The following is a 13964-nucleotide window of genomic DNA, read 5'->3' on the forward strand; positions in this document are numbered from 1 at the left end:
CTACCCACCGTCCGCAAGTGTGCTTTTCTCTGATGAACATACATACGTCTACATTTTATGCATGTGTATGTATATATATATATATATTACCTACTGGCGGTCGCCAGTAGGTAGTTATAGTTAGGACCACGTTTCCATAGGAAATCCGCAACATTCTATTTTGAATAACTTTGACGCCGGTTGACGAATCCTCGCGAATTTTTCAAAATAGGTGGGGCGCTACGCTCCGCTCCTACCCTGAAAGTCTCGGGGGGATTTGTCAAGCGGGGGCTGAGATAAAAGGGGGGTCCCAAAACGCGTTTTTTCCATGCATTTTTCCATAGGACCTTTAGACACAGCTACAGCCCGAACGGCTGAACAGAATTACTTGAAATTTGGCAGAGAGGTAGTCCTCAGGTCAAGGAAGTGCCTTTTGTAGGTTTGGTGTAAATCTGTTCAGTAGATTCTGAGAAAATAGCCTTTAAATCAATATATATATCTGAGCCAGCTTACGGTGCGCTTACCGTACGCGTACGGTGGCGTGCGCGAGCGCGATTCTGATTGGCCCTTAGATCTTAGTAAACATTTGAATCGGTCGAAACCAGGAAGCGGCGGCCGCCATTTTCTCTCTCGCACTCTGACAGGGGGTTGAAAAACAAAGTGCAAATCATGTAAAGGGGCTGTTTACACAGCTCCCAAGCACCTAGCCATGTCGAGGGAGTCCCCAACGATACCCCAAGTGAAAAAAGGCAATTTTAATTTTTTCGAAAATTTCGCCGATTACGCTTACCGTACGCGTACGGTAAGAAATAATAAAAAAAATAAAAAAATATCCACATTCTCCCCACCCCGTGTGCATAAGGTGCCCGAAGGGCACCTTTTGTGCATGGCTCATCAGAGATAAACAAAACATATATTTTACCTGTCACAACGATGCTCATCATATGACCTCCATGTGCGCACGGTGTGCGAAGCGCATCGTGCGTTCATGGCCCATCTAGCGTAACGTGGGCACGCGGTGCGCGAAGCGCACCGCGTGCTCACTGTGCGCGCACGGTGCGCGAAGCGCACTGTGCGCGCACGGAACGAACTGCGTTAAGTGGGCGCGCACGCCACAAATGGCGTAAAGTAACTTAGCATTTAAAAAACCGTACAAATTCACTGAAAAAACCATAGGTTTCACACACGTTATAGTTAGGAATTAGCATTTAAAAAACCTTGCAAATTCACTGAAAAAACCATAGGTTTCACACATGTTATAGTTAGCTGGACATTTTACTGATAAAAAACCAATGAAATTCCCCCGTTATAGTTACTGTAGGCAACTATAACTCACGCGACCGTAATCCTCTGCTGATGACATATGTGTCTTTATGAAAAAAAAATATTTGTAATATATGTATAGCTAAAATTTAATGGAAGAAGACATGGGCAAATAAGTGTCTAAATACAGTATTAGCATCAGCAGAGGATTACGGTCGCGTGAGTTATAGTTGCCTACAGTAACTATAACGGGGGAATTTCATTGGTTTTTTATCAGTAAAATGTCCAGCTAACTATAACATGTGTGAAACCTATGGTTTTTTCAGTGAATATATATATATATATATATATATATATATACTTGAAGATGAAGGATCACAAGAAAACAACAGCCAGCCAGGGCAAAAATCTGGATCCCAAAGGATACAATGAGTCACAAAGAAATAAAATATCCAAGAAAGAAGTGACTCAAACAGATAGATTCACCAAAGAGCAAAAATATATTTCCACTACAACGTTTCAGCTTCCGCCTTCTTCAGGTAGTACAAGATGGTTTGCTCTGTGGCATATATATATCCGAACAGACTCTTTCTCGTTCGGCCGTTGCTCGAAGGCACAAAGAAAGAGCGCGGACCACCAAATTTTGTCGGTTGCTGTCTTTTATTTAAATTCCCAAAATGAAGCAACAGCCATTACGCGTTTCGTCCCTCACGGGGGACTTGATCACATGACGCACTGTTAGCCATGACAGTTTCCTTAAATACATTGCACTTTTTTTCTTTTTTTGAATATTATACCATGTGATTATTTTCTTAAAGTGACCAGTGCTATTTGAAAAGGGTAACAGAATATAATAATATATAAAGTTGGTAGCCACATTCATTTGATCTATCAAAGGCGGGTACCATCAGCATTATTTGCCCACTGTGTTCATTGATATTGATACAATACATGATCAAAAATAAATATATGCGTAAATGCATTTTGTCAAAGCAGCAAACTATAAATAGATGTATAAATATATAAATACATGACTATATAAATACATATAAATACATATAAATACATCATTAAATACATGTATGAATACCATTTAAAATGTATCATGTTTGTTGGCTGATCAAAATCTTAGTTTTAATACCTGAACCAATGCCTCGATGCATAACAGTATCCTCAAATAAGTGCTGGTAATGAAGGAAGTGATGACTTCATTGAACCTAACAGTGGTCACCCTACGATCTCTGATTCCTTTAGCAATTAACAAAAATTGTTAAAACTTGAAACCCTGTGCAAAAAAAGTGATTTGTGCTGTGCGAACTAATTTGTCTCAACTGTGCAGCAGGGAGATATATATATATCTCCTACTGGCGGTCGCCAGTGGGTAGTTATAGGTAGGACATAGTTTCCATCGGAAAATCAGTTTTTGTTTTCTCAATAACTTTGGCGCCGGATGGCGAATCCTCGCCAAATTTTCAAAACTCGTGGGGTGCTCTGGTCAGCTCCTATCTTGAAAGTTTCGGGGTGATTCGGCAAGCAGGGGCCGAGAAAAAAGGGGGGTCCCAAAACGTGTTTTCTCCATGTCAATTCCCATAGGAGATTTTAGACACGGCTACAGCCCGAACTGCTGAACGGAATTACACCAAATTTGGCAAAAAGGAAGCCCTTGGTTCAGAAAGAGTCCTTTTTTATAAATGGTGTAAATCCGTTCAGTAGTTGCTGAGAAAATAAAAGTTTTGATATTCAGAGGCACGGTGGATCCGCGCACCCTCCCGATTACAATCTTTATTCTAATTGGCTGTCAACACTCCAAATCAGGAAGTGTTGGCAGCCATCTTGTGACTCGGTAGAACCGAGTCACAAGAAAAGAGAAAAAGAAATGCAAAAAACAAGAAAAGGGGGCAGGGTAGAAACACCCTGACTGCCTAGACCTGCTCAGGGGTCCCGCAAGGAACACCAGGGCCCAAAAAAAGCATTAAAAAAAGAAAACAAATCGTCCGAATTCACGCTGGGTGCGCGAATCCAGCCGAAATCTTATTTTTAAAAATGAAGCGTGGGCTCCCGAGCTTCGTGGTATTGAAGCCCCCGGGTGGGCCAGGTCCCAATCCCCCCCACACTGCCCCAGGGACCGCCACCTCCCCGGGGCTTGAATAATTAGTAGCAGGGGGCATGCAGCCCCCCCAGCCCCGTGGGCCGCCACTCCCTGGGGCTAATTTTAAAATATGTGGTGGGCCAAGCACCGGGGACCGCCACCCCCGGGGCTTTTGTTATTTGCGGGGCGCATGCACCTCCCCCTGGCTGCCCCAGGGACCACTACCATGGGGCTTTTTAAATAAATAATTAAACCTGTGTGGGGGGGCTCAAGCCCCCCCACACACCCGGGGACCGCCACCTCCCCGGGGCACTAAAATGCTCATTTGTGGGTCTGTTACGGACCCCCGAGCCCCGGTGACCACCACCCCCATGTGCTTTGGATGGGAGGGGGGCCTCATGGCCCTCATCCTGAAGCCAGTGATGGCCCTGGGGACCGCCACCCCCCAGTGACCGCCACCCCCCATGTGCTTTGGATGGGAGGGGGGCCGCATGGCCCCCCTCCTGAAGCCAGTGATGGCCATGTGGACTGCCACCCCCCAGGGCCGGCTCCTGCAGTGTTCCGGGGTGCCCAACCCCGGGATGCTGCTGTTTGCTGTGGCAGTGCGGGAGCCTCGCGGCTCCTGCCCTGTCATAGCAAACTGTGGTTTGGATTTTGGAAGAGAGAGCAGGAAACCTGCTCTCTCTTCCAAAATCCAAACCAGATTGCTTTTCCACACGGGGAGCTGCATGTTAGCAGCTCCCTGTGTGGAAAAGCAATGCCGGTTCCCGCAGCAGGCAGGGAGCTGGCTGGGACCGTGGGGGCATTGGGGCTCCCCCACGGTCCCCAATGAGAGGCCAGCCCCGAGGGATGGGTTCCCCAGGGCAAGGAGTGGCCCGGGAGGGGGCCACGCTACCCCCTCCCCAATAATAATTTTATTTAAAAAAATTAATAAAAACATGCAAAGGCCGGCCCCGGGGGATGGGTCCCCGGGGCCATAAATGGCCTGAGGAGGGGGGCCACGCAGCCCCCTTCCATAATAATAAAAAAATATTTGGCTATGCCACGGGGGATGGGGTCCCCGGGGTCCGGAATTGGCCATGGGATTGGATCCCACGCGGCCCCCTTCCGGTTAATATATATATATTTTTTTAATGAGGGTCAGGCCCTGGGGGATGGGGTCCCTAGGCCCCAAAAAAGTAAAAAGAAGGGGGGCCACACAGTCACCCTTCCCAAAAAAATAATTTTAAAACACTTGCGATCGTGCCGGAGGCCCCACCCCCTCCCAGCAACACTCGGCAAACACGCACTGTGGCACGTTTTAAGTTGGGGAATTAATTCAATACTGGGGGTCCCTGGGGGCCAACTAGCTCACCAGGTGCCCCCAGTAAGCGCACAGGGCTGCGTTGCAGAGAGATGGTCCAGGCCACGCCCCTTTTTACACCTCTCTGCAACGCAGCTCTGTGGCGCTTACTGGAAGTACCTGGTGGGCTAGTTGGACCCCAGGGACCCTCATGATTCAAGGGGACTTTATCCCCCAACTTAAAACACGCCATGGGGCGCGTTTGCACAGTGGTGAAGAAAGGGGCATGACCTTTTTCTACCTCTCACCAATCCCACTGTGTGGGGCTTACTGGAGGTAAAAGGTAGGCTAGTTGGCCCCTAAAGGACCTCCAGCAGTGAAGGGGACGTCAATCCCCATCCAAGACCGTGCCAGGGAGCTCGTTTGTAGAGTGGTGGGCAAAGTGGGCGTGGCCTGGTACGAGTACTTACCAGTGCTGCTGTGTGGGACTGACTCGAGGTAATAGTTTGGGAAGTTGGCCCCGAAGGATGTCCTTGGGGGCCAACTAGCCCTCTTGTTAACTCCAGTAAGTCCCAGACAGTGGGATTGCTAAAACATCTTCGGAGGCCATGGCCCCCTTTCTCTACCACTCTGCAAACGTGCCTCGTGGCAGACTACGTGATGGGGGATGAAGTCCAGTTTAGTCCTGAGAGAGTTTGGGGGCCAAAAGTCCCTCGTTGTACCTCCTGTAAGTCCTACGCAGCGGAATTCCTAAGCGTTGGTTGGACACCCAGCACCATTTCTCCACCACTCTGCAAATGCGCCTACTAGTTAAAGTAGCATATTTCTGCACCTCTGACTTAGAGGTAATTTTAATCCCCCTGCCCTATTATGTACTAGGGCCTAACAGAGGAGGTCATGCTAATCACTGGGATACCCCAACGCATAGTGTTCCCTAGTGTATGTAGGTGTTTTCACTGTATTCCAAGTGTCTTTTAGCATAGCACTGGCTGTAGGCCTGGTTAGTCAGTCAGTTAGCACCAGTACCTATCTGAAAAATATGTGGGCACAGGATGATTTTGCAACAAGGCCTCTTTCTGCTCCTCTGTTGGTTCTTTCTGCACATGTCATGCTTCTTCCTGCACTTTTCTTCGTCTTTGTGGACTTTTTTTCTGTTGCGTCTTTCTGCATTTCTTTTGCTTCTTTCTGTGCGTTTTTTCTTCTTTCTTCACATGTCCTATCTCTGTAGGCATAGTTAGAAACTAGCATTTAAAAAACCTTTGAAATTCACTTAAAAAAAATAGGTTTCAGCCGCGTTATAGTTAGAAATTAGCATTTAAAAAACCTTTGAAATTCACTGAAAAAAACCATAGGTTTTAGGGAAAGTTATAGTTATTTGGACATTTCACTGGTACAAAACCAGAGAAATTCCCCTGTTATAGTTAGTTCAGCTAACTATAACTCACGCCCCCGCAATGCACTGCTGATGATATCACATATTACATCACTCATGACATGGTCAGTGACATCACTGATGATATCTCAAATTACATCACTGATGACATCATCCATGTGATAATTTGATGCATCTTCTCACACCCTAATATAACCTTTGATACACCCACTCTAAATTACAGACTACCATTCTCAAAACCATAGACACTCCAACACCAATAACTACATACCCACTCACTGATTCATAGGTTTACACACACATCCACTCACTCACCCGTACAGTCACTCATAGTTATGGTCACACAATACACGACTATCATATGCACTCAAACACCTATATAGACACACACACACACCACCACTCATCCATAGAGGTACTCACACAGCTAGTCAGTCATGTAAATATTTAATCACACTGCCATTTACTCACCTATACAGTTATACACACACCAGCTCAATTACTCACACAAATACTAGCACATTCTTACGCTCTTATACAATCACTGATACAAGCACACACTCATCCATACAGCCACTCTCACAATCACAAGCTCCCACTTCTAACCATTTATATACTCCAACACACGTATATACTGCCTTTCACATATGTAGTTACTCACACATGTACCACTGAGATACACAGTCACTCACAAACACACCCATACACACACTCACCCACCCATACAGTCCATCACAGATGCACTGTTGAAACCATGCACCCAGTGAATCACCCACTCACACATCTATGCACAGGCACAGTCACACACACCCCACCCACACAAACAATCAGGCACCTATACAGATACTCAGACAACCAATCAATAACCCATATAGACACTCATGCAGCTATTCACAAACCCATGTAGTCGCTTACACACCAACAGACAGACGGATACAGACATTCACACAGTTTAGTCACTAACCCATGCATTCAGTAAGATGCTTTTAATCACTCACTTAAGAGTCAGTCTCGCACCTACTAAATCATCCATTCAGGCACTTATACACCCACTCATTCTTCAAGACGCCTTTCCCTATATATATTAAACATATTTAAACTTTACAGAAACACACAGTCACTGGATGATGTCATCAGTGATGTCATTTGATATGTCATCAGTGATGTCACTGACCATGTAATGAGTGATGTAATATGTGACGTCATCAGCAGTGCATTGCGGGGGCGCGAGTTATAGTTAGCTGAACTAACTATAACGGGGGAATTTCTCTGGTTTTGTACGAGTGAAATGTCCAACTAACTATAACTTTCCCTAAAACCTATGGTTTTTTCAGTGAATTTATATATATATATATATATATATATATATATATATATATATATATATATATATATATGTATGTATGTATATGCATGCAGATAAGGAACTGCTTACTATTATGATTCTGGCATGTGAATCTATGAAAGATACCCCAATACTGGATAAGAAACAAGTTACTTACCTGTAACTACATTTATCCAGTATTGGTATCTTTCATAGATTCACATGCAATCCACCCTCCTCCCCGGAGAGGCACCTCTAGGATACAGTACTGACTCCACTCATGATGGAAAATCTGAGGGACTCAGCCTCTCTTGGGATGGTTCTAGAGGGTGCTGATTGGCTGAGTTTTCAGTTTGGTCCTTTTTGTAAAAGGAGACTAATAGGCTATAGAGTATATGGTTGCTACCATAATAGCCTATGGAAATGTAATATTTACTTCTTACTACTTTGCTATATATGTACCGTGGGACTCCCACTACGGCGACTGAGAATGATTCAGGCATGTGAATCTATGAAAGATACCAATACTGAATAACTGTAGTTACAGGTAAGTAACTTGTTTCAAAGTGGGGACGGAGGGTTACTGCAACAGAAACCAACTTCCTACAACTACCATCTTTCTTTCCTCTGCATGCTACCAAGGCAGTGTAGAGATTACTCAGATTGGATCTGGGTCTCCTACTACATTGACCATAATATATAGAACTGTGGGCTTTGCTGAAGCCAAGAAAGGCAAAGCCGTGATCAGGCATACGATTTCATGTTGGGTCATCCTTTATATAAAGATTGATTACACCTTGGCCAAGAAAGAACGATCCTTCAGCTCAATTGTGTACACTCTATAAAGGCCATGGTGACATTTACTGTGCTTAACTGCGGCATTTGAGTAAATTATATTTTTAAGGTGACCACTTGGTCTTCTGTGCATATCTTTGCTAAACATAACTGCTTAACAGCTCAGGCATGCAGTGAGGAATATTTCACTAGGGCCGTGTTAACGCAGTGCTACTCAGTCCCACCTTCTGTGGGAAGGGCAGTTTTGTTTTCCCACTCATTTTTAAGGTGAGAAGTCTGCAATACTATCAGTTTCATGCTGGGAACTGACTTTAGTGCACTAGAAAGACCCATATAGAATCCGATGACCTCTCATGCTGGTGGGTGGAGCCACAGCTGGAGTCCGATAGCCGCACCGGAGAGCTGTTGCTGGGAGAAAGGTTTTTCTGATCCAGTCTGGCATCCAGAGTTTATTCTTAAGGTGAGGAATCTGTGGGAAGATAATAGTATCCACTAGAAATATCATTACTGATGGTAAATATGTTTTTTGACAGACTATGTTGTGATGGCCTATATGTGATACAGAAGGACTTGCAGGTTTCACAAAATTCCCGACCTTTTTTTTGATTAATTTTTCATGCTTAACCCTTTTTTGTCGAAAAAAGTAAGTATTAAACCTCCCATAATGTTGCTCCTCTCCTGCTTTTTTTCCCTTAATGGCTTCTTCTTGACAGTTTTTGACTCAGATTTTCCCTTTTGTGTTTCTGGTATCAATCACGATTTGGGAAAAAGGGGGTGGTGATGGACAGAGTTTCTGAATGATGCAGAATACTCTTACCAAGTCAAGAGATCATGGTTTTAATCCATCACCGTTTTTTAGCTCACTGCACCATCCCAGCTCAGAACCTGGCTACATGCAAATTAGTCTGTACCTGTCCCAGTGCATGATGGGAACAGGGCAAACCAAACTACCAAGCCAATTCTTATACTGGGAAGGAAACAAGCTTCCGGGGACCGGTTTCTGGCATCACAGCCTTCGTCGGCCCGGCTTGCCTGAATCCTGATGGTGCAATGAGCAAGGGACTCACGTCTGAGCATACTCTCCCACACTGAGTGTGGATAAAATCGATTTGGGAAAAAGGGGGTGGTGATGGACAGAGTTTCTGAATGATGCAGAATACTCTTACCAAGTCAAGAGATCATGGTTTTAATCCATCACCGTTTTTTAGCTCACTGCACCATCCCAGCTCAGAACCTGGCTACATGCAAATTAGTCTGTACCTGTCCCAGTGCATGATGGGAACAGGGCAAACCAAACTACCAAGCCAATTCTTATACTGGGAAGGAAACAAGCTTCCGGGGACCGGTTTCTGGCATCACAGCCTTCGTCGGCCCGGCTTGCCTGAATCCTGATGGTGCAATGAGCAAGGGACTCACGTCTGAGCATATCCTCCCACACTGAGTGTGGATAAAATCGATTTGGGAAATCACCCCTTTCTGAAGAACTGTAAATGGCTCATGCTACGTGATAGTGGAAAATACAATATCAATCAAATCAGTCACTTCGTGGGAAAACACTTCAACTTCCTTTAGAAAGATGATTCACTTAAGTGATCTGTTGATTGATTGTTAATGATCAATGTTAAGTTTGCATTGAGTTCTTTTACATTCAGTTAAGGCATGCACTGAAATAATTTACTAAATCACTATGTATGTTTGTAAGGGATTTATGCATCTTGAACCTAACAGACAACAAAGGTATGTTAAAGTGTTGTTATGACTATTTAAATAACTATTTTTCTTTGCAGAGAGTGAATGTGTTTAACAACATGTATTTGATTAGGACACGTATGCTATTACTTAACCGTCTTAAATATTTCTTGCCAGCCTCAAACTCTGAAGAACAAGTAACGGAGGTGGAGGATGAAGATTCTGAGGGAGTTTCAGTGTGTTTGCCATCACAGATTCCTTCAAGTAAAGGAAAAAGACAGTCTCTTCGGGGGATAGAACATGACAAGTGTGAGAGGACTTCCATGTTGGATAACAAAAGTGTAATCAGTTTTTCAGTGAATAGACACTTTGAATGTGAGTCCCTTTCGGATCCCACTATAGACCAAAAACAAGCAACTTCAACCTGTGAAGAACGTTTAGCTTATTCTCAACCTCCAGCAAGCTCAGCTTGTTCCTCGGACAATTCAATTGAAGATCAGAATACATACATGTTGGATGCGACACTAGAAGGGAACGTGGGCCGTTTCCTTAATGTAAGTATGCATTTTGTGTTAGAAGTCTTGGGAGCAACCAACTTGTAAACCTCTATGGTGAGCCTACCTTCACTGTTTAATTGAATCTTTGTGGGCCTACCATGCCAAGTGTCTGAACTCAGTAATACTAAAATGTCAAAAGGTTGGAGGATTCCCACTTGGTGGAAGATGTGCTGTTAAACAGCCCTGTTTGCACAACATTTCTGATATTCCCTAGTTTTTCATTTATTACTCCTGGGAAATCAAAAACAGTTTGTAATAAGATATTGCCCTTTACAGAAGGGGTAAGAGGAATACCACCTACTATTGGATAACACTGTCAGATAAACTCCCATACCAAATGTGTTGAAACCCATAGTAATTACATTGCCAACGTCTTGTCTCTTTACAGGAAATACAATTGAGTATTTGTTTGTAATACAGAATAGAATGTTATTGACGTTCGATTAATTAAAATCATTATGTCTCTGCACGCTTAGATAAAAAATAACTATATTAATCCATCATGAATCTCCCAGTATCAAAGTGCTCCATGTGAAAAAAGAGCTTTGTGCTCTATTATTCCAACGTGCCAAACCAGTATTATCACCATGCCCTGTGGGTCATCTCGTCATTACTATTGATCCATATTGATCCAACATAGCTAATGCACAGGGGCCAAAAAGTGTTCAGTGTATGTGCATGTGCAAATCTATTTGTATTCCTTTTGAAATCATTAATAGGCCTTATGAATTGTGGATTGCTTCTTTCATAAACTTTTAGAAGCGCCCTGATAACGGTCTTGATTCAACTTTTAAGCAATTTAAAACAGCTGCCATACAAGTCCTCACATTTAGGGTTCCAAACATTGGACAAAACCATACAGGCCTAATGGGTCTTAAGACTTCACATATACAGATCACATCTGCGCCGCTTGGCCACACCATCTACATTGCGTATTATTTTCATCCTTCTTTCGGCCATACCAGTAGCACCTTCTTGGAATGAGGCCAAAGCGCTATCTCATAAGCGAGTGTTTTGAGTAGTTGGAAAGAGACAGACTCAAATACTCAGGGAGTGCTCCTGGGATGTAAAGATTGACTGCCCCACTACCATGAGATTTCACTCTTATCTCCCTGATGTCCTGCTCAGCTGAGATTATCGTTGCAGATTTAATTAATAGTTTTGATGTAATTTTATTTGATACATTGTTGCATATTAGGTCCTCTGCACTCAGCCTCAATAGAGGTTGCCAAAAATGAGCTCCACACGAGCCAGTCTCCTGGAATTTGGCCCAGAGGGCTTGTTTTAAATTTTTGACAGTACGAGACATATTTTGCCCTCATGACCAAGTCCTGCTTTATTAGTTTAAATTCCAGTCTAATTTGAGCTTGGCATGTGCAATCTAGATAACAGATGCATTGTTGTTTGTCTAACCATTTGTTGAGTCGGTCCTTAAATTGGGCCATAAGATATTGTTGGCATCAGACTTGCAACCACTGTTAGCAGGGCTTTGGTATTTTGGCATGTGAAATTTCTCTTAAATGGGCCCATCCTGCAAATCCAGTCCTTCGCTGTCGTTTTTAGAGAACCTAAGTGAGCTTTCCTATTACCTCTCTTATTAAGCATCATGCCAGGGTATTTAAAACATTCTACTTTTCCTATACATGAGCCTCCAATAAAGCAGGTGCCCTTTTTTTTATCAGATATCAAGTAAAGATCATTGTTTTTGTGTTTGTTAGGTTAATGATGTTGTCATTTTCTACACAATATCGTTCAAGCGCATCGAGTGAGCTCTGAAGGGCAATTTGGATGCCATCTAGTACAACCATATCATCTGCATATTGTAAGATTTGTACTTTCCTCTTTGCCAGGCGGAGTAGCCGGTCCTAGGGGTGACCAAATTACTTTCCTTATCTGCCATGTATAGATTAAAAAGTATGGGGTCAAGAATACAGCCTTGTTTTAATCCTTTGTTTGTGATTGTAGATTTTTTCAGAGGTCACCCAGTTGGCTGATAGTTTAACTTTTAACCACAGATTACTGTACAGTGACTCAATGAGGGGTGACAAACAGTCTTTTCCGCTTCTGAGGGTGAGACGCCTGGTTGGCCATCCTACCAGTTGCATGAAGTTATTTTGAGTTGCGAGTTCTCATTAAAAGGCTTTTCAAAGATCATTTTTAATGATGGATTAATAACTTCATTTTAGTGCTCTATTGTGCTGTTGCACTATTAAATTATTGTGTAACCCTTAATCTGGCAGTGAGGGATGACCCACAAGAGAAGCAGGGGGAGCACACTGGGTAGATGCAAGCCGCCCCAACACCTAGTCCGGCCACCTTCTCATCTACCAGGCTCAGCCTAATGCTGCCACCGTTATTTGTCACTTTCCACCTTTTGTTACCTTTGGGCTTGGGCAGGTCACCCTCACAGCACTCCAGCAGTTTAATAGTCCAGTGGAACACCTCTCCCCACCCTGCTACTCACCAGTGTCAGATGTCACAAAGGCACAGCTGTGCAAGCGACAACCAGACGCAAAGAGGAGGACAGCATGAGAGAAGAAGAGGTGCAGCTGAGTCCGGTATAGCCACAAGGCACCTTTCAGCTCTGTCATTGCGTTAAAGGTTTAAAGGCTATGTTTACACTTCTGACTACGCTGCCTGCCATCTCATTTATTCGAAACAGGACTCGTACTCTGCTCTCAATTAAGCACACACGCAACAGGCAAGCAAGCCACCAAGTGGCCGTCACGTTTTCCAGGAGGGTGCAGCCTATGGCGTGGTGTACTGTGGGCGGTCTGGAAAGCTGCATGTACACTGCTGGGAAGCCGCAGCTGTGAAGCAGCTTACTGAATAAATAGAGCCACAGCTTTCTGCTAGATCTCTGGCTCTCCAAGTCGATCTCTGGCCCCCAGAAGTGTTTCAGTGCGTCTCTCTTTAAAGTCTAGTCAACAAGCCAATCCACTAATTCAAATTTAGAAATTCTGCATAAACAGTAGCCTTCTTTTCTGGAAATAAGATCAGCTCTGATTTGAATTAAAGAATTTAAAAACCAGAACCAGCTGCGCCACTGTGAAAGATAGGGTAACTATTTTCAATGCAAACTAAAGTAATGACGAAAGTATTTTTGTTACCAGGTTGCTGTAGCTGCCCCTGGGTCAATTGAAGCCTCTCACTTCGAGATATAGCAGAGCATCATAGACAAGTGAAATAGGGACATTTCTAGGAATGAGGAAACATAAAATATTGCAAAATTCAGAAGCAAACAAGTTGTCATGGTGCTATCTTACCTTCCTAGATCTCGCAAAACTTCCATAGCAGAATTCACTGAATTCTGAACAGCAACAACGAGTGAACACCCAGAAAATCTACTAGGAGAATTTTGACATCAACTGGAACAATCTCCCAACACTACATGGTAGCTCTACTGAAACGCATTTCAATTCAGAAGAAAAATCTATTAACTTGGTTATCCATGGCTCAACTCTAGTACAGCGTCAACATCCTATTAAGGTAAATGGTCCATTCACATTTTGATTTCCATTACTATGAACTAGAATGACTCCTTGAGCCTGACACGCTCTACACCTATATTCGTTACATAGAGCCATTGAGAA

General features: G+C 43.7%; 1 protein-coding gene across 11 annotated transcripts in view; it reads left to right on the plus strand.

The window, feature by feature from the left end:
• The window catches only part of SETDB2 (SET domain bifurcated histone lysine methyltransferase 2), a 617221-nt gene that overhangs the window by 531580 nt on the left and 71677 nt on the right, over positions 1–13964 (plus strand). For all 11 annotated transcript variants that reach the window (XM_085621901.1, XM_085621902.1, XM_085621904.1 and 8 more), the window contains one exon: positions 9992–10368. In XM_085621901.1, the coding sequence (XP_085478027.1) occupies positions 9992–10368 (377 nt within the window). The remainder of the gene's footprint in view (positions 1–9991; positions 10369–13964) is intronic.

Source organism: Triturus cristatus, chromosome 8 (genome assembly GCF_964204655.1).
Source record: "Triturus cristatus chromosome 8, aTriCri1.1, whole genome shotgun sequence".
NCBI lineage: Eukaryota > Metazoa > Chordata > Amphibia > Caudata > Salamandridae > Triturus > Triturus cristatus.